General features: G+C 30.6%; 1 protein-coding gene, 15 non-coding genes and 1 pseudogene across 16 annotated transcripts in view; all 17 read left to right on the top strand.

The window, feature by feature from the left end:
* LOC142332237 (uncharacterized) overlaps window positions 1-27,517 on the top strand; it is a 59,056-nt gene that overhangs the window by 26,948 nt on the left and 4,591 nt on the right. The window contains exon 2 of the mRNA XM_075378538.1: window positions 22,210-22,319. Within this exon, the coding sequence (XP_075234653.1) occupies window positions 22,217-22,319 (103 nt within the window). The 5' untranslated portion in view covers window positions 22,210-22,216. The remainder of the gene's footprint in view (window positions 1-22,209; window positions 22,320-27,517) is intronic.
* LOC142332660 (5S ribosomal RNA) lies at window positions 1,436-1,554 on the top strand. The gene has a single exon (XR_012758373.1). It is a non-coding gene; the product is annotated as a 5S ribosomal RNA (ribosomal RNA).
* On the top strand, window positions 2,585-2,703 carry LOC142332659 (5S ribosomal RNA). Its single transcript, XR_012758372.1, has one exon. It is a non-coding gene; the product is annotated as a 5S ribosomal RNA (ribosomal RNA).
* LOC142332689 (U2 spliceosomal RNA) lies at window positions 2,752-2,964 on the top strand (annotated as a pseudogene).
* LOC142332690 (5S ribosomal RNA) lies at window positions 3,830-3,948 on the top strand. The gene has a single exon (XR_012758399.1). It is a non-coding gene; the product is annotated as a 5S ribosomal RNA (ribosomal RNA).
* On the top strand, window positions 5,656-5,774 carry LOC142332658 (5S ribosomal RNA). The gene has a single exon (XR_012758371.1). It is a non-coding gene; the product is annotated as a 5S ribosomal RNA (ribosomal RNA).
* On the top strand, window positions 6,746-6,864 carry LOC142332657 (5S ribosomal RNA). The gene has a single exon (XR_012758370.1). It is a non-coding gene; the product is annotated as a 5S ribosomal RNA (ribosomal RNA).
* LOC142332683 (U2 spliceosomal RNA) lies at window positions 8,078-8,270 on the top strand. Its single transcript, XR_012758393.1, has one exon. It is a non-coding gene; the product is annotated as a U2 spliceosomal RNA (small nuclear RNA).
* LOC142332678 (5S ribosomal RNA) lies at window positions 9,136-9,254 on the top strand. Its single transcript, XR_012758389.1, has one exon. It is a non-coding gene; the product is annotated as a 5S ribosomal RNA (ribosomal RNA).
* On the top strand, window positions 10,962-11,080 carry LOC142332655 (5S ribosomal RNA). Its single transcript, XR_012758369.1, has one exon. It is a non-coding gene; the product is annotated as a 5S ribosomal RNA (ribosomal RNA).
* On the top strand, window positions 12,052-12,170 carry LOC142332654 (5S ribosomal RNA). The gene has a single exon (XR_012758368.1). It is a non-coding gene; the product is annotated as a 5S ribosomal RNA (ribosomal RNA).
* LOC142332681 (U2 spliceosomal RNA) lies at window positions 13,384-13,576 on the top strand. The gene has a single exon (XR_012758392.1). It is a non-coding gene; the product is annotated as a U2 spliceosomal RNA (small nuclear RNA).
* On the top strand, window positions 14,442-14,560 carry LOC142332672 (5S ribosomal RNA). The gene has a single exon (XR_012758385.1). It is a non-coding gene; the product is annotated as a 5S ribosomal RNA (ribosomal RNA).
* LOC142332653 (5S ribosomal RNA) lies at window positions 16,268-16,386 on the top strand. The gene has a single exon (XR_012758367.1). It is a non-coding gene; the product is annotated as a 5S ribosomal RNA (ribosomal RNA).
* LOC142332652 (5S ribosomal RNA) lies at window positions 17,358-17,476 on the top strand. The gene has a single exon (XR_012758366.1). It is a non-coding gene; the product is annotated as a 5S ribosomal RNA (ribosomal RNA).
* Window positions 18,691-18,883, top strand: LOC142332680 (U2 spliceosomal RNA). Its single transcript, XR_012758391.1, has one exon. It is a non-coding gene; the product is annotated as a U2 spliceosomal RNA (small nuclear RNA).
* On the top strand, window positions 19,745-19,863 carry LOC142332667 (5S ribosomal RNA). The gene has a single exon (XR_012758380.1). It is a non-coding gene; the product is annotated as a 5S ribosomal RNA (ribosomal RNA).

The following is a 27,517-nucleotide window of genomic DNA, read 5'->3' as shown; positions in this document are numbered from 1 at the left end:
AATAACCAAATTTTTTTTAATTTCTATTTATTACAAATTTAAAAAAAATTATATATTCGACTTTTTTTAAATTTCAAAATGTATGGATACAGGAAGTTTTATTAATAATGAGAAAATATTCACTAAAATTATTATTGTTTAATATATTTATAGCAAAATTAAAAAAAAAAAATAATCGCATTTTATTTAAACATCTGTGAGAACCCCGTCAGGGTTAGGGAATTCTGTTAAGTGACTTTCGAGCATTAAAAATTTCAAACTGCAAAAAAAGAAAACGGATCTCGCTGTTCTCATACAACAGAAAAGCCGTACGGTTAAAATTATGTTATTTATGTAATAACGAACGTTGCTTCTAACTTCATCCGCTCAAATTCGTAACTAAAGAACGACTTGACTCACCTAGACCAATCTTCATCAAATTGTCACATGCGCAACTTAAGATGCTTTACTGCAGCATATCAAAATTTCGAATAGAATTTTTGTGTTATGCACCATTTGAATAATTCTTTACAAGTCATTGAAATCACTTTTTTGCTATTTTACTTCCTACTACAAGTAAGTACAGTTTGTACTTCGTACAAGTAAATCTGAAAACCGAAATTTTTCGCGGTTTTTCGGTTTTCAGATTTCAACGGAAATATATATTTTGACTAATATTCGGCTTGACGTTTGTACGTACGTGCGGATGTATCTCGAATAAGGGAAAAACGATTAGCCGTATGTGTTTGAAATTTGGTATATAGGACTTGTAACATCTCGTTGTGAATCTCTCCTTTTGCTTGCAATCGATTTTACCAAAAATGTCGAAAATAGCCAAAAATCAAAAATATTTTTACCTTTTCTTAACTCCACTAATAAAGCTTCATTGAGAGCATTTCAACGATTTATCATAAGGTGGTACTTATATTCATTGGTTCCAGAGTTATAGCGAAATGATATTTTTATTATTGAAATATTCCGATCTTACAAGGGGAAGGGACATCGGATCGAATACGATTTCATTTTCTTATTTTAATTTTAATATAAGCATATTGATTTCTTAATAATTGTTAACCTCTTTACAATAAATAATTATTCAATAAAAGTAATAAAAAAAATTAAATCAACATTTATCCGAGAAAAAAAATTTTAAGTACTTCTCATTAAAAAAAAAAGAAAAGTATATACGTAATTTAATAGCCGTACAAGGATGTCGCGTGTCCACACCGCTTTTTTTTTAAGTTTCCTTTAGGACAGAAATCGTAACAAATGACAGTTTTGTGTTGATCGATCTGTATACTTGCCGTTTTTGTTGTTGTAATAATATCTGCATATATAGCCGTAAAATGAAAATAACCTCTTTTTCGAAAGTTTAAATGAAAAATACAGATCATGCTTTTTGTATTTGTAGATAACGTAGAAAAAATTAAGTTGTTGACGGACAGTTAGCAATCTTGTCAACGGCCATACCACGTTGAACACACCGGTTCTCGTCTGATCACCGAAGTTAAGCAACGTCGGGCGCGGTTAGTACTTGGATGGGTGACCGCTTGGGAATACCGCGTGCTGTTGGCATCTTTATTTTTTGAAAAATATTTTTACAAACCAAAAAAGTTCACTTAACCGGCTACAGTTATTTTTCATCGTTGTATTAAAAACAAGCCTCTACTGTAATATATTTTAACGATTTTCATTCAAAAAAATTTTTTTTGTATTAAATTCATATCTCACTTTTTTTAATGTTCTTTAGTTATTAGTGAAGCTAAGATGATAAACTAATTAAATTTTTTAATATTAGTTTTAGTAGTATCACAAATTCGAAAAAAAATATTTTCTACTTTTTGAAAATTTCAAACCTTTATGATGGATCAGCGGGAAATTTAATGTTGGACATATTCGCTAAATTTACTGTATAATAATAAAAATAAATAAATATGAAAATAAACGATTTAAATCAAAAATAATTTTTTATTATCGCAATTTTTTTTTATTGCCGAGGGATGGGCAAAAATCTTCTTTTTTTGGTTGTAGTGAAAATTAAATAATTTTTTTTTAGTAATTTGGATCCGTCTTGATAATTATATACGTCAAGTATATTAAGAAAAATAGTTTCTCAAATTGACCGAGTAAAGTTTAACAGTTTTATATCGGCCATTGCACTCCGATCCTTTTTTCAGTTATTTCAATAATTTAATATATTAGTTTCACCCCGACGGTGATACCAGTCTAACAAGTTTGTCGAAAATATGTATACGGACTACAGAATTATAAGACCAACATACTTATGTGCTGCACACGTATATTCGAAAAAAAAAAAAATAGAAATTATGGACTGGCGAACATTCCTTCTCGTAGATTCTTTACAATCTATTTAATTTTACTTTTTTTTTTTTAAGTTTTTCCTTAGCAGAGAAATCGGTAAAAATTACCGTTTGTTTTTCCTCATTGATCTATATACTTTTCTACTGTAGCTGCTGCTGCCGCTGCCGAAAAATTAAAAAATGTTTTTTTTTTTAATTTTAAATGAAAAATAGAGGTTGACTGTTACTTTAATTAATAGATAACGTAGAAAAAATTAAGCTGTTGACGGACAGTTAACGATCTTGTCAACGGCCATACCACGTTGAACACACCGGTTCTCGTCTGATCACCGAAGTTAAGCAACGTCGGGCGCGGTTAGTACTTGGATGGGTGACCGCTTGGGAATACCGCGTGCTGTTGGCATTTTTTTTTGTTCAGTTATTCCGTAATTTGTCAGACAAGTTTAAGAAATTATTTCTGTATAAACATTCATTTAATACATAAAGTGTATAAAAAAATCTCAAATTTTAATAAATTTAATTCGCAAAAAGAATGATACGCCCGGCATCGCTGGGCCAGAATATTAAACTGATTTTTGGAAAATGACGGAGTGCTAGGGGCTTGCTCCACCTCTGTCGCGGGTTGACCCGGTATTGCAGTACCGCCGGGACCGGCCCATCTAATTTCAAATCAATTTAAATAATTATTTGCCTGGGACTTTCCATCGTGCCTGGTGAGTCACGATTCGTTAATAGGTACATTTAATTTTACCTATCCGAAAACAAAACACCATTGTGCATCGGTGTCGCTTGGATCGTAATTGTTGTCAACATTCTAGTAGGGGGGTTTACTACGGCTAGTCCATTTTTATTCTAAACACGACGAACAAACGCGGATGATAATGAAAATTATTTGTTATCACCAGGTACCAGGTCGTTTAAAAAAATTCCTCATCTTTTAACGACTTTGAAGAAATAGCGGTATTTTAATAGGGAAAGACTTGACTTAAGCCATCAAATTACGCACGTATTGAGTGTTGACGGTGTTTAATTTCCATAACTTGCTTACGGTGGTGGTCATTTTATTCTAATTAAACAATTGATTTGACTAATTATTATAATCTGTAGCATTTTTCTTTACTCTTCGCTGAATTACGCGCAAGATTATTTTCATTTTTCTTACCACTCGATTAACTGTGAAATAAATAACTAACTAATGTCAGACCTGCGCTTTACCAAGACTACACGTTTACCGGTACGTTCACACAGATCTCGATGGGTCGCGAATCACTTTCAAAATATTGATGGGGACTATTAATAAGTAAATAATATTGGTAAGAAATAATAATAATAAACTAGTTTTCCTCATTTTACTATGTTGCATTGTTTAAGTTAACAAATGTAGTATGATTAATAATAAATAAGTGGCAGTGTAAATCAATGAAAACTTTTTTACTAAAATATGGAGGTTCATTAAATTAAAATAATAAAAAAGAAATTACAAAATAATATAAACTTATAGAAACGTTAGGCAGATCATCAGTAAACGCGTCAACGGCCATACCACGTTGAACACACCGGTTCTCGTCCGATCACCGAAGTTAAGCAACGTCGGGCGCGGTTAGTACTTGGATGGGTGACCGCTTGGGAATACCGCGTGCTGTTGGCACCTTTTTTTTTGTATAAAAAGAATTTGATTCTCTTTTAGATACAGCGGGCTAATGCAGTCCAAAAAATGATCGCTGAACCAGCAGCTACCGTTGTTATTTTATAGAAAAACATGTTCTGTAATATATTTTATTTTGTATTAAATATATATTTCACTTATATGTTATATTTTAGGTCTCCCAATTTTTATTACTGAAACTGTCGTGGTAACGACAATAACCAAATTTTTTTTAATTTCTATTTATTACAAATTTAAAAAATTATATTTTCGACTTTTTTTAAAATTCAAAATGTATGGATACAGGAAGTTTTTGTTAATAATGAGAAAATATTCACTAAAATTATTATTGTTTAATATATTTATAGCAAAATTAAAAAAAAAAATAATCGGATTTTATTTAAAAATCTGTGAGGACCCCGTCACGGTTAGGGAATTCTGTTAAGTGACTTTCGAGCATTAAAAATTTCAAACTGCGAAAAAAAGAAAACTGATCTCGCTATTCTCATACAACAGAAAAACCGTACGGGTAAAATTATGTTATTTATGTAATAACGAACGTTGCTTCTAACTTCATCCGCTCAAATTCGTAACTAAAGAACGACTTGACTCACCCAGACCAATCTTCATCAAATTTTCACATGCGCAACTTAAGTTGCTTTACTGCAGCATATCAAAATTTCGAATAGAATTTTTGTGTTATGCACCATTTGAATAATTCTTTTCATATATTCTTTACAAGTCATTGAAATCACTTTTTTGCTATTTTACTTCCTTGTACGAAGTAAAAGTTACTTCGTACAAGTACATACAGTTTGTACTTCGTACAAGTAAATCTGAAAACCGAAATTTTTCGCGGTTTTTCGGTTTTCAGATTTCAACGGAAATATATATTTTGACTAATTTCGGCTTGACGTTTGTACGTACGTGCGGATGTATCTCGAATAAGGGAAAAACGATTAGCCGTATGTGTTTGAAATTTGGTATATAGGACTTGTAACATCTCGTTTGTGAATCTCTCCTTTTGCTTGCAATCGATTTTACCAAAAATGTCGAAAATAGCCAAAAATCAAAAATATTTTTACTTTTTCTTAACTCCACTAATAAAGCTTCATTGAGAGCATTTCAACGTTTTATCATAAGGTGGTACTTATTTTCAGTGGTTCCAGAGTTATAGCGAAATGATATTTTTATTATTGAAATATTCCGATCTTACAAGGGGAAGGCACATCGGATCGAATACGATTTCATTTTCTTATTTTAATTTTAATTTAAGCATATTGATTTCTTAATAATTGTTAACCTCTTATTGTAAAAAAAGTTTTACAATAAATAATTATTCAATAAAAGTAATAAAAAAAATTAAATCAACATTTATCCGTGAAAAAAATTTTTAAGTACTTCTCATTAAAAAAAAAAGAAATGTATATTCGTAATTTAATAGCCGTACAAGGATGTCGTGTGTCCACACCGCTTTTTTTTTAAGTTTCCTTTAGGACAGAAATCGTAACAAATGACAGATTTTGTGTTGATCGATCTGTATACTTGCCGTTTTTGTTGTTGTTGTTGTAGTAATAATATCTGCATATATAGCCGTAAAATGAAAATAACCTCTTTTTCGAAAGTTTAAATGAAAAATACAGATCATGCTTTTTGTATTTGTAGATAACGTAGAAAAAATTAAGTTGTTGACGGACAGTTAGCAATCTTGTCAACGGCCATACCACGTTGAACACACCGGTTCTCGTCTGATCACCGAAGTTAAGCAACGTCGGGCGCGGTTAGTACTTGGATGGGTGACCGCTTGGGAATACCGCGTGCTGTTGGCATCTTTATTTTTTGAAAAATATTTTTACAAACCAAAAAAAGTTCACTTAACCGGCTACAGTTATTTTTCATCGTTGTATTAAAAACAAGCCTCTACTGTAATATATTTTAACGATATTCATTCAAAAAAATTTTTTTGGTATTAAATTCATATCTCAATTTTTTAATATTAGTTTTAGTAGCATCAAAAATTCGGAAACAAATATTTTCTACTTTTTGAAAATTTCAAACCTTTATGATGATGGATCAGCGGGAAATTTAATGTTGGACATATTCGCTAAATTTACTGTATAATAATAAAAATAAATAAATATGAAAATAACGATTTAAATCAAAAATAATTTTTTATTATCGCAATTTTTTTTTATTGCCGAGGGATGGGCAGAAATCTTTTTTTTTTGGTTGTAGTGAAAATTAAATAATTTTTTTTTAGTAATTTGGATCCGTCTTGATAATTATATACGTCAAGTATATTAAGAAAAATAGTTTCTCAAATTGACCGACTAAAGTTTAACAGTTTTATATCGGCCATTGCACTCCGATCCTTTTTTCAGTTTTTTCAATAATTTAATATATTAGTTCCACCCCGACGGTGATACCAGTCTAACAAGTTTGTCGAAAATATGTATACGGACTACAGAATTATAAGACCAACATACTTATGTGCTGCACACGTATATTCGAAAAAAATAGAAATTATGTACTGGCGAACATTCCTTCTCGTAGATTCTTTACAATCTATTTAATTTTACTTCTTTAAGTTTTTCCTTAGCAGAGAAATCGGTAAAAATTACCGTTTGTTTTTCCTCATTGATCTATATACTTTTCTACTGTAGCTGCTGCTGCTGCCGCTGCCGGAAAAATAAAAAATGTCGTTTTTTAAAATTTTAAATGAAAAATAGAGGTTGACTGTTACTTTAATTAATAGATAACGTAGAAAAAATTAAGCTGTTGACGGACAGTTAACGATCTTGTCAACGGCCATACCACGTTGAACACACCGGTTCTCGTCTGATCACCGAAGTTAAGCAACGTCGGGCGCGGTTAGTACTTGGATGGGTGACCGCTTGGGAATACCGCGTGCTGTTGGCATTTTTTTTTTTTTTTTTTTTTTTGTTCAGTTATTCATTATTTGTCAGACAAGTTTAAGAAATTATTTCTGTAGAAACATTCATTTAATACATAAAGTGTATAAAAAAATCTCAAATTTTAATAAATTTAATTCGCAAAAAGAAAAGAGGAGATCTTAATTTGATTTTATACGAAACATGTTGTTGACAGATGAACCTCTTCTCAACGGCCGTACCACTTTCACGTTGTGCATTCCTACCAATCACCGAATTTATGTTTATTTAAATCTCATTAATATTTCAATAGAAGCTACAGTTAGAATTTCAGTCCATCTGGACGAGCCGTTACTAAAATTTCACAAGTTAGATTTAGACGTTTACCCAAATTTAGATATTCATTCGTGAAGTAGTTTTACACATCACTACTAGTTGGATTTAAAACTTCACCTTTGTTTTTCGACCAGTTTCTCAGGTATCCCTGTCACGTACAGACATCTAGGCGAACGTAAAGAGCGGTTTTTTTTTATCACTAATAGAAATCAATGATTTAGTTTAGTTGTCATAGTAGAATTAATTATCCTAAGGAATAAAGAATAAAAGAACAAGTGAGTAGTCCAGCAACCTGAAACTACTATAATAAACATAATCCATTTGCAGTCAAATTTAATCTCGAATTAACAATTGAGAAAAGAATAAATTCGTAAATATATACCTATTGTGAACTGAATTATCCTGTAAAGTATTAATATTTTTGAAAAAAATACTGGTAAATTAATTTCGATTTAACGCAGTACATTATGAAATGATACATTTTTTAAAAGGTTGTTGTAGTAATTTAAAAGTGCAATAATATAAACTAAGATAAGATCTCTGATGGATGTTTCTATTTAAGAAGAAATAATACTTTTAAAATCAGAATTACGAGTAACAGTAGTAATACTTTGTATAACCGGTGGTAAGATATAGATAAATATTTTAGTTTCTAAAGGTGGTACAGGTAGCGCTGATGTATATTCTTTATTTAAAATCATTGATATATTTTAACGGTATTTTTTAGTGTTCTAATATAGTTGTATTTGATCATTTTTTTAGTTAAATATTTTTTAATATAATCTTATTTCCTGAAATCATTGTTATTAAAGTGTAATGAGAGTAATATGTAAAATAAGATAACTTCTCGAATGATCCGTTTGTAAAATTTCGGGGCGGGTCCATGTTTGGTGGTCACTGTCGTTATCGCTTCTCGGCCTCTTGGCTAAGATCAAAGTGTAGTATCTGTTCTTATCAGCTTAATATCTGATACGCCCGGCATCGCTGGGCCAGAATATTAAACTGATTTTTGGAAAATGACGGAGTGCTAGGGGCTTGCTCCACCTCTGTCGCGGGTTGACCCGGTATTGCAGTACCGCCGGGACCGGCCCATCTAATTTCAAATCAATTTAAATAATTATTTGCCTGGGACTTTCCATCGTGCCTGGTGAGTCACGATTCGTTAATAGGTACATTTAATTTTACCTATCCGAAAACAAAACACCATTGTGCATCGGTGTCGCTTGGATCGTAATTGTTGTCAACATTCTAGTAGGGGGGTTTACTACGGCTAGTCCATTTTTATTCTAAACACGACGAACAAACGCGGATGATAATGAAAATTATTTGTTATCACCAGGTACCAGGTCGTTTAAAAAAATTCCTCATCTTTTAACGACTTTGAAGAAATAGCGGTATTTTAATAGGGAAAGACTTGACTTAAGCCATCAAATTACGCACGTATTGAGTGTTGACGGTGTTTAATTTCCATAACTTGCTTACGGTGGTGGTCATTTTATTCTAATTAAACAATTGATTTGACTAATTATTATAATCTGTAGCATTTTTCTTTACTCTTCGCTGAATTACGCGCAAGATTATTTTCATTTTTCTTACCACTCGATTAACTGTGAAATAAATAACTAACTAATGTCAGACCTGCGCTTTACCAAGACTACACGTTTACCGGTACGTTCACACAGATCTCGATGGGTCGCGAATCACTTTCAAAATATTGATGGGGACTATTAATAAGTAAATAATATTGGTAAGAAATAATAATAATAAACTAGTTTTCCTCATTTTACTATGTTGCATTGTTTAAGTTAACAAATGTAGTATGATTAATAATAAATAAGTGGCAGTGTAAATCAATGAAAACTTTTTTACTAAAATATGGAGGTTCATTAAATTAAAATAATAAAAAAGAAATTACAAAATAATATAAACTTATAGAAACGTTAGGCAGATCATCAGTAAACGCGTCAACGGCCATACCACGTTGAACACACCGGTTCTCGTCCGATCACCGAAGTTAAGCAACGTCGGGCGCGGTTAGTACTTGGATGGGTGACCGCTTGGGAATACCGCGTGCTGTTGGCACCTTTTTTTTTGTATAAAAAGAATTTGATTCTCTTTTAGATACAGCGGGCTAATGCAGTCCAAAAAATGATCGCTGAACCAGCAGCTACCGTTGTTATTTTATAGAAAAACATGTTCTGTAATATATTTTATTTTGTATTAAATATATATTTCACTTATATGTTATATTTTAGGTCTCCCAATTTTTATTACTGAAACTGTCGTGGTAACGACAATAACCAAATTTTTTTTAATTTCTATTTATTACAAATTTAAAAAATTATATTTTCGACTTTTTTTAAAATTCAAAATGTATGGATACAGGAAGTTTTTGTTAATAATGAGAAAATATTCACTAAAATTATTATTGTTTAATATATTTATAGCAAAATTAAAAAAAAAAATAATCGGATTTTATTTAAAAATCTGTGAGGACCCCGTCACGGTTAGGGAATTCTGTTAAGTGACTTTCGAGCATTAAAAATTTCAAACTGCGAAAAAAAGAAAACTGATCTCGCTATTCTCATACAACAGAAAAACCGTACGGGTAAAATTATGTTATTTATGTAATAACGAACGTTGCTTCTAACTTCATCCGCTCAAATTCGTAACTAAAGAACGACTTGACTCACCCAGACCAATCTTCATCAAATTTTCACATGCGCAACTTAAGTTGCTTTACTGCAGCATATCAAAATTTCGAATAGAATTTTTGTGTTATGCACCATTTGAATAATTCTTTTCATATATTCTTTACAAGTCATTGAAATCACTTTTTTGCTATTTTACTTCCTTGTACGAAGTAAAAGTTACTTCGTACAAGTACATACAGTTTGTACTTCGTACAAGTAAATCTGAAAACCGAAATTTTTCGCGGTTTTTCGGTTTTCAGATTTCAACGGAAATATATATTTTGACTAATTTCGGCTTGACGTTTGTACGTACGTGCGGATGTATCTCGAATAAGGGAAAAACGATTAGCCGTATGTGTTTGAAATTTGGTATATAGGACTTGTAACATCTCGTTTGTGAATCTCTCCTTTTGCTTGCAATCGATTTTACCAAAAATGTCGAAAATAGCCAAAAATCAAAAATATTTTTACTTTTTCTTAACTCCACTAATAAAGCTTCATTGAGAGCATTTCAACGTTTTATCATAAGGTGGTACTTATTTTCAGTGGTTCCAGAGTTATAGCGAAATGATATTTTTATTATTGAAATATTCCGATCTTACAAGGGGAAGGCACATCGGATCGAATACGATTTCATTTTCTTATTTTAATTTTAATTTAAGCATATTGATTTCTTAATAATTGTTAACCTCTTATTGTAAAAAAAGTTTTACAATAAATAATTATTCAATAAAAGTAATAAAAAAAATTAAATCAACATTTATCCGTGAAAAAAATTTTTAAGTACTTCTCATTAAAAAAAAAAGAAATGTATATTCGTAATTTAATAGCCGTACAAGGATGTCGTGTGTCCACACCGCTTTTTTTTTAAGTTTCCTTTAGGACAGAAATCGTAACAAATGACAGATTTTGTGTTGATCGATCTGTATACTTGCCGTTTTTGTTGTTGTTGTTGTAGTAATAATATCTGCATATATAGCCGTAAAATGAAAATAACCTCTTTTTCGAAAGTTTAAATGAAAAATACAGATCATGCTTTTTGTATTTGTAGATAACGTAGAAAAAATTAAGTTGTTGACGGACAGTTAGCAATCTTGTCAACGGCCATACCACGTTGAACACACCGGTTCTCGTCTGATCACCGAAGTTAAGCAACGTCGGGCGCGGTTAGTACTTGGATGGGTGACCGCTTGGGAATACCGCGTGCTGTTGGCATCTTTATTTTTTGAAAAATATTTTTACAAACCAAAAAAAGTTCACTTAACCGGCTACAGTTATTTTTCATCGTTGTATTAAAAACAAGCCTCTACTGTAATATATTTTAACGATATTCATTCAAAAAAATTTTTTTGGTATTAAATTCATATCTCAATTTTTTAATATTAGTTTTAGTAGCATCAAAAATTCGGAAACAAATATTTTCTACTTTTTGAAAATTTCAAACCTTTATGATGATGGATCAGCGGGAAATTTAATGTTGGACATATTCGCTAAATTTACTGTATAATAATAAAAATAAATAAATATGAAAATAACGATTTAAATCAAAAATAATTTTTTATTATCGCAATTTTTTTTTATTGCCGAGGGATGGGCAGAAATCTTTTTTTTTTGGTTGTAGTGAAAATTAAATAATTTTTTTTTAGTAATTTGGATCCGTCTTGATAATTATATACGTCAAGTATATTAAGAAAAATAGTTTCTCAAATTGACCGACTAAAGTTTAACAGTTTTATATCGGCCATTGCACTCCGATCCTTTTTTCAGTTTTTTCAATAATTTAATATATTAGTTCCACCCCGACGGTGATACCAGTCTAACAAGTTTGTCGAAAATATGTATACGGACTACAGAATTATAAGACCAACATACTTATGTGCTGCACACGTATATTCGAAAAAAATAGAAATTATGTACTGGCGAACATTCCTTCTCGTAGATTCTTTACAATCTATTTAATTTTACTTCTTTAAGTTTTTCCTTAGCAGAGAAATCGGTAAAAATTACCGTTTGTTTTTCCTCATTGATCTATATACTTTTCTACTGTAGCTGCTGCTGCTGCCGCTGCCGGAAAAATAAAAAATGTCGTTTTTTAAAATTTTAAATGAAAAATAGAGGTTGACTGTTACTTTAATTAATAGATAACGTAGAAAAAATTAAGCTGTTGACGGACAGTTAACGATCTTGTCAACGGCCATACCACGTTGAACACACCGGTTCTCGTCTGATCACCGAAGTTAAGCAACGTCGGGCGCGGTTAGTACTTGGATGGGTGACCGCTTGGGAATACCGCGTGCTGTTGGCATTTTTTTTTTTTTTTTTTTTTTTGTTCAGTTATTCATTATTTGTCAGACAAGTTTAAGAAATTATTTCTGTAGAAACATTCATTTAATACATAAAGTGTATAAAAAAATCTCAAATTTTAATAAATTTAATTCGCAAAAAGAAAAGAGGAGATCTTAATTTGATTTTATACGAAACATGTTGTTGACAGATGAACCTCTTCTCAACGGCCGTACCACTTTCACGTTGTGCATTCCTACCAATCACCGAATTTATGTTTATTTAAATCTCATTAATATTTCAATAGAAGCTACAGTTAGAATTTCAGTCCATCTGGACGAGCCGTTACTAAAATTTCACAAGTTAGATTTAGACGTTTACCCAAATTTAGATATTCATTCGTGAAGTAGTTTTACACATCACTACTAGTTGGATTTAAAACTTCACCTTTGTTTTTCGACCAGTTTCTCAGGTATCCCTGTCACGTACAGACATCTAGGCGAACGTAAAGAGCGGTTTTTTTTTATCACTAATAGAAATCAATGATTTAGTTTAGTTGTCATAGTAGAATTAATTATCCTAAGGAATAAAGAATAAAAGAACAAGTGAGTAGTCCAGCAACCTGAAACTACTATAATAAACATAATCCATTTGCAGTCAAATTTAATCTCGAATTAACAATTGAGAAAAGAATAAATTCGTAAATATATACCTATTGTGAACTGAATTATCCTGTAAAGTATTAATATTTTTGAAAAAAATACTGGTAAATTAATTTCGATTTAACGCAGTACATTATGAAATGATACATTTTTTAAAAGGTTGTTGTAGTAATTTAAAAGTGCAATAATATAAACTAAGATAAGATCTCTGATGGATGTTTCTATTTAAGAAGAAATAATACTTTTAAAATCAGAATTACGAGTAACAGTAGTAATACTTTGTATAACCGGTGGTAAGATATAGATAAATATTTTAGTTTCTAAAGGTGGTACAGGTAGCGCTGATGTATATTCTTTATTTAAAATCATTGATATATTTTAACGGTATTTTTTAGTGTTCTAATATAGTTGTATTTGATCATTTTTTTAGTTAAATATTTTTTAATATAATCTTATTTCCTGAAATCATTGTTATTAAAGTGTAATGAGAGTAATATGTAAAATAAGATAACTTCTCGAATGATCCGTTTGTAAAATTTCGGGGCGGGTCCATGTTTGGTGGTCACTGTCGTTATCGCTTCTCGGCCTCTTGGCTAAGATCAAAGTGTAGTATCTGTTCTTATCAGCTTAATATCTGATACGCCCGGCATCGCTGGGCCAGAATATTAAACTGATTTTTGGAAAATGACGGAGTGCTAGGGGCTTGCTCCACCTCTGTCGCGGGTTGACCCGGTATTGCAGTACCGCCGGGACCGGCCCATCTAATTTCAAATCAATTTAAATAATTATTTGCCTGGGACTTTCCATCGTGCCTGGTGAGTCACGATTCGTTAATAGGTACATTTAATTTTACCTATCCGAAAACAAAACACCATTGTGCATCGGTGTCGCTTGGATCGTAATTGTTGTCAACATTCTAGTAGGGGGGTTTACTACGGCTAGTCCATTTTTATTCTAAACACGACGAACAAACGCGGATGATAATGAAAATTATTTGTTATCACCAGGTACCAGGTCGTTTAAAAAAATTCCTCATCTTTTAACGACTTTGAAGAAATAGCGGTATTTTAATAGGGAAAGACTTGACTTAAGCCATCAAATTACGCACGTATTGAGTGTTGACGGTGTTTAATTTCCATAACTTGCTTACGGTGGTGGTCATTTTATTCTAATTAAACAATTGATTTGACTAATTATTATAATCTGTAGCATTTTTCTTTACTCTTCGCTGAATTACGCGCAAGATTATTTTCATTTTTCTTACCACTCGATTAACTGTGAAATAAATAACTAACTAATGTCAGACCTGCGCTTTACCAAGACTACACGTTTACCGGTACGTTCACACAGATCTCGATGGGTCGCGAATCACTTTCAAAATATTGATGGGGACTATTAATAAGTAAATAATATTGGTAAGAAATAATAATAATAAACTAGTTTTCCTCATTTTACTATGTTGCATTGTTTAAGTTAACAAATGTAGTATGATTAATAATAAATAAGTGGCAGTGTAAATCAATGAAAACTTTTTTACTAAAATATGGAGGTTCATTAAATTAAAATAATAAAAAAGAAATTACAAAATAATATAAACTTATAGAAACGTTAGGCAGATCATCAGTAAACGCGTCAACGGCCATACCACGTTGAACACACCGGTTCTCGTCCGATCACCGAAGTTAAGCAACGTCGGGCGCGGTTAGTACTTGGATGGGTGACCGCTTGGGAATACCGCGTGCTGTTGGCACCTTTTTTTTTGTATAAAAAGAATTTGATTCTCTTTTAGATACAGCGGGCTAATGCAGTCCAAAAAATGATCGCTGAACCAGCAGCTACCGTTGTTATTTTATAGAAAAACATGTTCTGTAATATATTTTATTTTGTATTAAATATATATTTCACTTATATGTTATATTTTAGGTCTCCCAATTTTTATTACTGAAACTGTCGTGGTAACGACAATAACCAAATTTTTTTTAATTTCTATTTATTACAAATTTAAAAAATTATATTTTCGACTTTTTTTAAAATTCAAAATGTATGGATACAGGAAGTTTTTGTTAATAATGAGAAAATATTCACTAAAATTATTATTGTTTAATATATTTATAGCAAAATTAAAAAAAAAAATAATCGGATTTTATTTAAAAATCTGTGAGGACCCCGTCACGGTTAGGGAATTCTGTTAAGTGACTTTCGAGCATTAAAAATTTCAAACTGCGAAAAAAAGAAAACTGATCTCGCTATTCTCATACAACAGAAAAACCGTACGGGTAAAATTATGTTATTTATGTAATAACGAACGTTGCTTCTAACTTCATCCGCTCAAATTCGTAACTAAAGAACGACTTGACTCACCCAGACCAATCTTCATCAAATTTTCACATGCGCAACTTAAGTTGCTTTACTGCAGCATATCAAAATTTCGAATAGAATTTTTGTGTTATGCACCATTTGAATAATTCTTTTCATATATTCTTTACAAGTCATTGAAATCACTTTTTTGCTATTTTACTTCCTTGTACGAAGTAAAAGTTACTTCGTACAAGTACATACAGTTTGTACTTCGTACAAGTAAATCTGAAAACCGAAATTTTTCGCGGTTTTTCGGTTTTCAGATTTCAACGGAAATATATATTTTGACTAATTTCGGCTTGACGTTTGTACGTACGTGCGGATGTATCTCGAATAAGGGAAAAACGATTAGCCGTATGTGTTTGAAATTTGGTATATAGGACTTGTAACATCTCGTTTGTGAATCTCTCCTTTTGCTTGCAATCGATTTTACCAAAAATGTCGAAAATAGCCAAAAATCAAAAATATTTTTACTTTTTCTTAACTCCACTAATAAAGCTTCATTGAGAGCATTTCAACGTTTTATCATAAGGTGGTACTTATTTTCAGTGGTTCCAGAGTTATAGCGAAATGATATTTTTATTATTGAAATATTCCGATCTTACAAGGGGAAGGCACATCGGATCGAATACGATTTCATTTTCTTATTTTAATTTTAATTTAAGCATATTGATTTCTTAATAATTGTTAACCTCTTATTGTAAAAAAAGTTTTACAATAAATAATTATTCAATAAAAGTAATAAAAAAAATTAAATCAACATTTATCCGTGAAAAAAATTTTTAAGTACTTCTCATTAAAAAAAAAAGAAATGTATATTCGTAATTTAATAGCCGTACAAGGATGTCGTGTGTCCACACCGCTTTTTTTTTAAGTTTCCTTTAGGACAGAAATCGTAACAAATGACAGATTTTGTGTTGATCGATCTGTATACTTGCCGTTTTTGTTGTTGTTGTTGTAGTAATAATATCTGCATATATAGCCGTAAAATGAAAATAACCTCTTTTTCGAAAGTTTAAATGAAAAATACAGATCATGCTTTTTGTATTTGTAGATAACGTAGAAAAAATTAAGTTGTTGACGGACAGTTAGCAATCTTGTCAACGGCCATACCACGTTGAACACACCGGTTCTCGTCTGATCACCGAAGTTAAGCAACGTCGGGCGCGGTTAGTACTTGGATGGGTGACCGCTTGGGAATACCGCGTGCTGTTGGCATCTTTATTTTTTGAAAAATATTTTTACAAACCAAAAAAAGTTCACTTAACCGGCTACAGTTATTTTTCATCGTTGTATTAAAAACAAGCCTCTACTGTAATATATTTTAACGATATTCATTCAAAAAAATTTTTTTGGTATTAAATTCATATCTCAATTTTTTAATATTAGTTTTAGTAGCATCAAAAATTCGGAAACAAATATTTTCTACTTTTTGAAAATTTCAAACCTTTATGATGATGGATCAGCGGGAAATTTAATGTTGGACATATTCGCTAAATTTACTGTATAATAATAAAAATAAATAAATATGAAAATAACGATTTAAATCAAAAATAATTTTTTATTATCGCAATTTTTTTTTATTGCCGAGGGATGGGCAGAAATCTTTTTTTTTTGGTTGTAGTGAAAATTAAATAATTTTTTTTTAGTAATTTGGATCCGTCTTGATAATTATATACGTCAAGTATATTAAGAAAAATAGTTTCTCAAATTGACCGACTAAAGTTTAACAGTTTTATATCGGCCATTGCACTCCGATCCTTTTTTCAGTTTTTTCAATAATTTAATATATTAGTTCCACCCCGACGGTGATACCAGTCTAACAAGTTTGTCGAAAATATGTATACGGACTACAGAATTATAAGACCAACATACTTATGTGCTGCACACGTATATTCGAAAAAAATAGAAATTATGTACTGGCGAACATTCCTTCTCGTAGATTCTTTACAATCTATTTAATTTTACTTCTTTAAGTTTTTCCTTAGCAGAGAAATCGGTAAAAATTACCGTTTGTTTTTCCTCATTGATCTATATACTTTTCTACTGTAGCTGCTGCTGCTGCCGCTGCCGGAAAAATAAAAAATGTCGTTTTTTAAAATTTTAAATGAAAAATAGAGGTTGACTGTTACTTTAATTAATAGATAACGTAGAAAAAATTAAGCTGTTGACGGACAGTTAACGATCTTGTCAACGGCCATACCACGTTGAACACACCGGTTCTCGTCTGATCACCGAAGTTAAGCAACGTCGGGCGCGGTTAGTACTTGGATGGGTGACCGCTTGGGAATACCGCGTGCTGTTGGCATTTTTTTTTTTTTTTTTTTTTTTGTTCAGTTATTCATTATTTGTCAGACAAGTTTAAGAAATTATTTCTGTAGAAACATTCATTTAATACATAAAGTGTATAAAAAAATCTCAAATTTTAATAAATTTAATTCGCAAAAAGAAAAGAGGAGATCTTAATTTGATTTTATACGAAACATGTTGTTGACAGATGAACCTCTTCTCAACGGCCGTACCACTTTCACGTTGTGCATTCCTACCAATCACCGAATTTATGTTTATTTAAATCTCATTAATATTTCAATAGAAGCTACAGTTAGAATTTCAGTCCATCTGGACGAGCCGTTACTAAAATTTCACAAGTTAGATTTAGACGTTTACCCAAATTTAGATATTCATTCGTGAAGTAGTTTTACACATCACTACTAGTTGGATTTAAAACTTCACCTTTGTTTTTCGACCAGTTTCTCAGGTATCCCTGTCACGTACAGACATCTAGGCGAACGTAAAGAGCGGTTTTTTTTTATCACTAATAGAAATCAATGATTTAGTTTAGTTGTCATAGTAGAATTAATTATCCTAAGGAATAAAGAATAAAAGAACAAGTGAGTAGTCCAGCAACCTGAAACTACTATAATAAACATAATCCATTTGCAGTCAAATTTAATCTCGAATTAACAATTGAGAAAAGAATAAATTCGTAAATATATACCTATTGTGAACTGAATTATCCTGTAAAGTATTAATATTTTTGAAAAAAATACTGGTAAATTAATTTCGATTTAACGCAGTACATTATGAAATGATACATTTTTTAAAAGGTTGTTGTAGTAATTTAAAAGTGTAATAATATAAACTAAGATAAGATCTCTGATGGATGTTTCTATTTAAGAAGAAATAATACTTTTAAAATCAGAATTACGAGTAACAGTAGTAATACTTTGTATAACCGGTGGTAAGATATAGATAAATATTTTAGTTTCTAAAGGTGGTACAGGTAGCGCTGATGTATATTCTTTATTTAAAATCATTGATATATTTTAACGGTATTTTTTAGTGTTCTAATATAGTTGTATTTGAATCATTTTTTTAGTTAAATATTTTTTAATATAATCTTATTTCCTGAAATCATTGTTATTAAAGTGTAATGAGAGTAATATGTAAAATAAGATAACTTCTCGAATGATCCGTTTGTAAAATTTCGGGGCGGGTCCATGTTTGGTGGTCACTGTCGTTATCGCTTCTCGGCCTCTTGGCTAAGATCAAAGTGTAGTATCTGTTCTTATCAGCTTAATATCTGATACGCCCGGCATCGCTGGGCCAGAATATTAAACTGATTTTTGGAAAATGACGGAGTGCTAGGGGCTTGCTCCACCTCTGTCGCGGGTTGACCCGGTATTGCAGTACCGCCGGGACCGGCCCATCTAATTTCAAATCAATTTAAATAATTATTTGCCTGGGACTTTCCATCGTGCCTGGTGAGTCACGATTCGTTAATAGGTACATTTAATTTTACCTATCCGAAAACAAAACACCATTGTGCATCGGTGTCGCTTGGATCGTAATTGTTGTCAACATTCTAGTAGGGGGGTTTACGGCTAGTCCATTTTTATTCTAAACACGACGAACAAACGCGGATGATAATGAAAATTATTTGTTATCACCAGGTACCAGGTCGTTTAAAAAAATTCCTCATCTTTTAACGACTTTGAAGAAATAGCGGTATTTTAATAGGGAAAGACTTGACTTAGCCATCAAATTACGCACGTATTGAGTGTTGACGGTGTTTAATTTCCATAACTTGCTTACGGTGGTGGTCATTTTATTCTAATTAAACAATTGATTTGACTAATTATTATAATCTGTAGCATTTTTCTTTACTCTTCGCTGAATTACGCGCAAGATTATTTTCATTTTTCTTACCACTCGATTAACTGTGAAATAAATAACTAACTAATGTCAGACCTGCGCTTTACCAAGACTACACGTTTACCGGTACGTTCACACAGATCTCGATGGGTCGCGAATCACTTTCAAAATATTGATGGGGACTATTAATAAGTAAATAATATTGGTAAGAAATAATAATAATAAACTAGTTTTCCTCATTTTACTATGTTGCATTGTTTAAGTTAACAAATGTAGTATGATTAATAATAAATAAGTGGCAGTGTAAATCAATGAAAACTTTTTTACTAAAATATGGAGGTTCATTAAATTAAAATAATAAAAAAGAAATTACAAAATAATATAAACTTATAGAAACGTTAGGCAGATCATCAGTAAACGCGTCAACGGCCATACCACGTTGAACACACCGGTTCTCGTCCGATCACCGAAGTTAAGCTACGTCGGGCGCGGTTAGTACTTGGATGGGTGACCGCTTGGGAATACCGCGTGCTGTTGGCACCTTTTTTTTGTATAAAAAGAATTTGATTCTCTTTTAGATACAGCAGGCTAATGCAGTCCAAAAAATGATCGCTGAACCAGCAGCTACCGTTGTTATTTTATAGAAAAACATGTTCTGTAATATATTTTATTTTGTATTAAATATATATTTCACTTATATGTTATATTTTAGGTCTCCCAATTTTTATTACTGAAACTGTCGTGGTAACGACAATAACCAAATTTTGTTTAATTTCTATTTATTACAAATTTAAAAAAAATTATATATTCGACTTTTTTTAAATTAAAATGTATGGATACAGGAAGTTTTATTAATAATGAGAAAATATTCACTAAAATTATTATTGTTTAATATATTTATAGCAAAATTAAAAAAAAAAATAATCGGATTTTATTTAAACATCTGTGAGGACCCCGTCAGGGTTAGGAAATTCTGTTAAGTGACTTTCGAGCATTAAAAATTTCAAACTGCGAAAAAAAGAAAACTGATCTCGCTATTCTCATACAACAGAAAAACCGTACGGGTAAAATTATGTTATTTATGTAATAACGAACGTTGCTTCTTTCTAACTTCATCCGCTCAAATTCGTAACTAAAGAACGACTTGACTCACCCAGACCAATCTTCATCAAATTTTCACATGCGCAACATAAGTTGCTTTACTGCAGCATATCAAAATTTCGAATAGAATTTTTTGTGTTATGCACCATTTGAATAATTCTTTTCATATATTCTTTACAAGTCATTGAAATCACTTTTTTACTATTTTACTTCCTACTACAAGTAAGTACAGTTTGTACTTCGTACAAGTAAATCTGAAAACCGAAATTTTTCGCGGTTTTTCGGTTTTCAGATTTCAACGGAAATATATATCTTGACTAATATTCGGCTTGACGTTTGTACGTACGTGCGGATGTATCTCGAATAAGGGAAAAACGATTAGCCGTGTGTGTTTGAAATTTGGTATATAGGACTTGTAACATCTCGTTGTGAATCTCTCCTTTTGCTTGTAATCGATTTTACCAAAAATGTCGAAAATAGCCAAAAATCAAAAATATTTTTACCTTTTCTTAACTCCACTAATAAAGCTTCATTGAGAGCATTTCAACGATTTATCATAAGGTGGTACTTATTTTCATTGGTTCCAGAGTTATAGCGAAATTATATTTTTATTATTGAAATATTCCGATCTTACAAGGGGAAGGCACATCGGATCGAACACGATATCATTTTCTTATTTTAATTTTAATTTAAAGCATATTGATTTCTTAATAATTGTTCACCTCTTATTGTAAAAAAAGTTTTACAATAAATAATTATTCAATAAAAGTAATAAAAAAAATTAAATCAACATTTATCCGTGAAAAAAATTTTTAAGTACTTCTCATTAAAAAAAAAAGAAAAGTATATACATAATTTAATAGCCGTACAAGGATGTCGTGTGTCCACACCACTTTTTTTCAGTTTCCTTTAGCACAGAAATCGTAAAAAATGACAGATTTTGTGTTGATCGATCTGTGTATACTTGCCGTTGTTGTTGTAATAATATCTGCATATATGGTTATAGCCATAAAATGAAAATAACCTCTTTTTCGAAAGTTTAAATGAAAATTACAGATCGTGCTTTTTGTATTTGTAGATAACGTAGAAAAAATTAAGTTGTTGACGGACAGTTAGCAATCTTGTCAATGGCCATACCACGTTGAACAAACCGGTTCTCATGTTTCACGTATAATTTATCAATGTAGGTAAAATTCAATAAATATTACATAACTTTAAAATTCTGACACTCATTTTGAAGCACACATTTAAAATTTATAAATTGGTGGCATTTGATTAATTTTTTTCACATACATGTCTGATATCAATTTTCCAATTTTTTGTCCTCATGACATAGTATCTTGGCCTTTCATCTAAAATGCTCTGGGTTTGAATTGTAATCAGATTTCTCATCTTTCATACTTTTCTTCGTAACATTCACATTTTTCAAGTTTATTTGCTAAATAAAAAATAAAACAATAAACTGACATTATCTGTGCGTTTTTAATATAATTAAATGATATATTTGACACTGGTGGGTTTTAATACTAAAATTAATATTATGTTATTTTCTTAAAACTCGCAATAAATATTTGATCATTCATTCTTAACTGATCTGGACTGTTGTTTCAAGCAGATAAATATAAGAAAAAATCTTCATTATGAGAACACTGCTAGATTTATTGACAAATTCATATTCTGAGTGAGTGTGTGTGCGTGCGTGTACACATGCGTACGCATGTTTTTCTTTATTATATATCTTTTATTTCTTTAATTGTTAACATTAATTTTTTTTTGTTTTTGCAGGAAGACAATGGAAGATATTCTGTCAGTTGGAATACCTATAAAAACTTCAACTACTGTAAAGAAAAATGAAAACCATCCTTTACCTAATTCTGTTAAAGATTTAATAAAAGGTATTTGAAAAAAAAAATTGAGAATTGTAATAAATTATCGTTCTGCTGAAATTATCTTTTCTTTGGAGTTACATGAAAAACTGTTTAATTAATTCGGTTTACTGTGATAATTGTCTGTACTCTGTACTTGTACTGAAAATAACCTTTTTTTATAAGATTTATTTTATAAATCTTTTATTTAACATTAGCACCTGAGACTCGGATGGTTTTCCCCACTGGCATTAGTTACAGTTGCTTTCTAGATGATTAATATTTAGTGACACTTATTCCTCTATCATCTAGTTGAGGTATGTTGTACAACATTAATGGGGATTAAGCTTATCTATCTGTCATATGAATGTTAAGTTTCTATCCTAGAACTAACTTTATTGTCTCTGAGATCGCATAAAATTTCATTTAAGGTAAATGAAATTATTGGTGAAGATGCTTTTTTTGTGAAGAAAAATAGTAAATTGATTAGTAGTTATTTTTAATGTTATGGATTATATATTAGTTTTTTATTTATTTTCCTATCTATGTAGTTATGTTGTTCAGCCATTCAGTATAACGCTAAGGTAAAAGTATGATAATTGGTGAAATTTTGCATTCAGGTTTTTTTTTACAGACCACCTTTTTTGTTTTATGACCACTTCTAACCAAAAAAACACAATTTTTTTGTTTTTCAGAATGTATTGAAAAATTTGAGAAGGATCATCTACTTGTGTTTGGTTTTTTTTTATATCTCTAAACTTCATAAATTGATTTCGATAAAATTCAGATTTTGAAAAGAATTTCAATGAGTAAATTTATTGAGAATTATAATATATATATATATATATATAAGCTACGTTGTGACTCAACAAGTTCTGCTTTTAAAAAAACATGAACTTTATGTATACAGTTAACGTTATTGCAGTTAGTATGCATGTAATCACAATAATTAACTGTTAACATCATTTTTGCGCACATGTTAAATGATGAATTGAATAAGACAATGTAATCGAATGAGTCTTCTGTTGTGACTGTAATATAGAATGACGTGCATCGCACCAGTCTTCTACAAAACTAAATAATTTTCTGTAAACTTGGTACAAGATGCAAACAGGATGCACCTGCATTGCATTCCATCACATGGTGGATTTATTAGTATTACGTGATACAAAGCACACGTGGGCTATGGATTGCAATGCATAAGGATTTTACTGTAATATGGCATTAACGTTTGAAGTTGTACTATATGTCTTCATGAGTTCTGGTACCTCAAAATTTTACTCAAAGGCATAGAGTTTTCATATAAATGTCCAATAATGTTTAGTCTTTTTCAAACCCTTATAAAGAGGTGAAATTCTTGACCAATTACTCTTTGTGAGTAATTGAAAGTGAAACTCTTTCTTTATTTTTTGTTTCTGGATTCAAGGTCGCATCCTTGTACTAATCAGATCATTTCTATACTTAAAAGTACATCACCAAATTTATATATATTCAGTTACGTTATCATTTTGTGTAATATCTTCATACTGGGTTATCTAATTTTTTTTAAATCAATCAACAAATGGGTTGGATAATTTATATGGACTGATTGTTCATCTTAATTATGGTTATTGAACTGTTTGCCAGGTTTTTCATCTTCAGAATATTTTGATTGGTTTCATATTCTTTTATTACTTTCTATTCTGTGGTGATGTCCTAGCATCATGCTACATCCTTAATTACCTGTTGCGCATATTCAGATATGTGTTTACTTTTGTTGTTTTTACAGAGTGTAAAGTATTGAAATTCTTCCTGATACAGCTAAATTCATTAATCTTTGATATCTGAATATTTATATTTAATCCATTAGTCCAAATGTATTTGTATTTGATATCTTTATACAACTACCACAATTTCTTATTCTTTGATCTATAAGACTATTGTAATACTGGTATTAATTTACCACTTAGTATTGTTTAACTTGTGATCTATAAGAACTGATTTTTTAATTACACTTTTTACTAACACTTACACTTTTTTTTTACACTTTTATTGGCATTTTACTGTATATTCAAAATTTATATTTTTACGAACTTATGGTTTAACTGCATTATTTTTTTTAATGATTAATATATTGTATAAGCTGGGAAGCTTCTTTATGGAAATAGAAAATGGAGGATTTGAACCCAGTACTTCTGGATGAAAGGTCTAGATGCTACCGCTCTACCACAGAAATCTGTTGATAAATAACTGCGTTATTTGTATTGACTTTTTTTATTTAGGATAAAATTATTGGAGAAATGACCAAACGACTTACCTGAATAATACAAACATTTTTAATTGAAAGTTTTTTTTAATCTGTTGAAGAGTTTCTTTCCCTTCTCAATAATAAGTAGATAAGGTAGTTGTAGATTTTAGTTAAGTTTTTAGTAACAAGAATCATGAGAAATGATTATTACAGCGTAAAAGAAAAAAAAGAAGATTGATTACCTAAATATCAATCAAAACAACTGATACAGCTTAATTGGTCAGTATTTAGGGTAGGAGTTTTTCTTAGTAATTAATTAAATTGTTTGCATCATACTTCTTCATTTGTCTGATGAAATCTTTTTTTTTGTTTGTTGATGAACAGTACAGCATTAAAATAAATTTCAAACATATATGAGAAATAATAACAAAATGTCATTAACAGTCAGATAAAATCATAGTTGCTAATAAGTTACAAAAACAATGAAACATTAAAGTATATTATTTTAAGAAAACAGAACAAACAAATTTATATGTTATGATGATTTGTTTAAATAAAATATTTAAAATAAGATATATAAAAATCTTCTAAATGTTTAACTGAATTCTAACAACTGAGATAATTGTTGAAATTATAGATATTAGAACACTGTTTAAAAATCACAATATAGTATAAGATCGTAGTGTAAATTATCTTTTACTTTTCAGTTTGTATGATAAAAATAAATATATATAATTCAAGTTCAAAAGTCAAAGACAAAAAATAGATTAATTTGTTGGTAAAAAATAAGATTACAAGATAATTAAGCTGTTCTCTATGACTCCTGTTCCAAAGAACAAGTTTAGTCATTAAACATTTGATAGAAAATAAAATGTAATAGATTGAAGCTATATTTGGGCACAGTTATACACAGCTTTTAAAACTGTTTAAGAAAAAAGGGAAAAAACAAAATTGGAGAAGTATTTAAAACATGGGCATGAATGAGATAGAAAAAAGATTAAGTGGATTGACAAACTGACAAACTTGGACAATCGGAGTATCTGAGAAGAAAAGGTTAGAAGCTTTTGAAATGTGGTGCTATAGGAGAATGTTAAAAATCAGATGGGTGGTTAAAGTGACAAATGAAGAGGTATTACGGCAAATAGATGATGAAAGAAGCATTTGGAAATATATAGTTAAAAGAAGAGACAGACTTATAGGCCACATACTAAGGCATCCTGGAATAGTCGCTTTAATATTGGAGGGACAGGTGGAAGGGAAAGATTGTGTAGGCAGGCCACGTTTGGAATATGTAAAGCAAATTGTTAGGGATGTAGGATGTGGAGGGTATACTGAAATGAAACGACTAGCACTGGATAGGGAATCTTGGAGAGCTGCATCAAGCCAGTCAAATGACTGAAGACAATAAAAAAAGACAAACTGAAGAATGAAGATGTTATGAAGAAAGTGAGCAAGAACAGAACCTTAATCTAAACCATTCAGAAAATATAAATTTACAGACCGTGAGATATCTTGAGATAAACATTAATGATCAAAACAGTTCTAAATAATGCAATAGGAGGACAAAAGTGAGGCTGAAGTAGAGAAAAAATTGTAAGTAATCTGAAAGGAAATTGGAGATATCAGGATCTTAGACATTTAGCTGGAAATACAGAAAAATGGAGATAGATTGTGGAGTAAAGAAGCTACCTTTTTATTCGAATACCAAGTGTAAAAGTGTTATATTCTATATCAATAAATTAAAGATTAAATCATAATTATCTAGTGCATCTTAAAACATGCACTATTTTTACTGTATTATGTTAATCATAACATTTCCATTACAGTTAAGTATAAGTCCATTTTGAAGCAGGGCAGAATTTTCACACACACATACTTAGAACGTCTAAGAGAAATAATGTGAATATTGTAACTACAAGAAGAGAAAATGTATGCAGTGTGAAATATGATTTTGAGGTTTGTATTGGTTGTTGGATCATATATAAAACTTTTCGAAATATCTCGACTACAGCCCATCATATCAGGTCGATGTTTTGTAACAAAACGTCGTTTCATGAATGTAATATTTATTCAGAAAATGAAAAAAATCGGATCATATATAAAAGATTTTGAAATATCTCGACTCCTGCACATCATAACAGGTCGAGGTTTTGCAACAATCTGTCGTTTCATGAATGCAATATTTATTTAGAATATGAAAAAAATCAGATCATATATATAACATTTCGAAATATTCCGACTCCTACACACCATTACAGGTCGATCGATGTTTTCCAAGAATCCTTCGTGTTATGACCCTAATATTTATTTAAAATATGAAAAATTTGGATCATATATAAAATGTTTTGTAATATCTCGACTCCAACATATCATTTCTGCAAGAAATTAGATAGCAGTATCGGAGGAATATTGACAAAGATTCATTGTTATAGATAATTTAAAAAAAAAACTACAATGAAAAATGAATCAGACCAAGGAAGAGATGAGAGAATGTTATAAGTACAGAGGATAGAAATTATTTGTCTGTAATAGAGAAATTATTGGAGGGCTGTAGTAAAGAAGGCCAGAGTTTTAAATGGTGGGTTTTAGCTCCAAGAAAATGGTGGTATAAAATTTTGAATTATTTAGAGTCTAGAACATAATGTTTAGTGGCGTTTCATTATCATAAAAAGTTATAATACAATCAATCATTTATTTTTTTTTGTCTTCAGTCATTTGACTGGTTTGATGCAGCTCTCCAAGATTCCCTATCTAGTGCTAGTCGTTTCATTTCAGTATACCCTCTACATCCTACATCCCTAACAATTTGTTTTACATATTCCAAACGTTGCCTGCCTACACAATTTTTTCCTTCTACCTGCCCTTCCAATATTAAAGCGACTATTCCAGGATGCCTTAGTATGTGGCCTATAAGTCTGTCTCTTCTTTTAACTATATTTTTCCAAATGCTTCTTTCTTCATCTATTTGCCGCAATACCTCTTCATTTGTCACTTTATCCAC

The sequence above is a fragment of the Lycorma delicatula genome, chromosome 11, assembly GCF_047948215.1.
Source record: "Lycorma delicatula isolate Av1 chromosome 11, ASM4794821v1, whole genome shotgun sequence".
Lineage (NCBI taxonomy): Eukaryota > Metazoa > Arthropoda > Insecta > Hemiptera > Fulgoridae > Lycorma > Lycorma delicatula.
The sequence above is the reverse complement of the archived record's forward strand: the minus strand, read 5'-3'. Positions and strand labels throughout refer to the sequence as shown.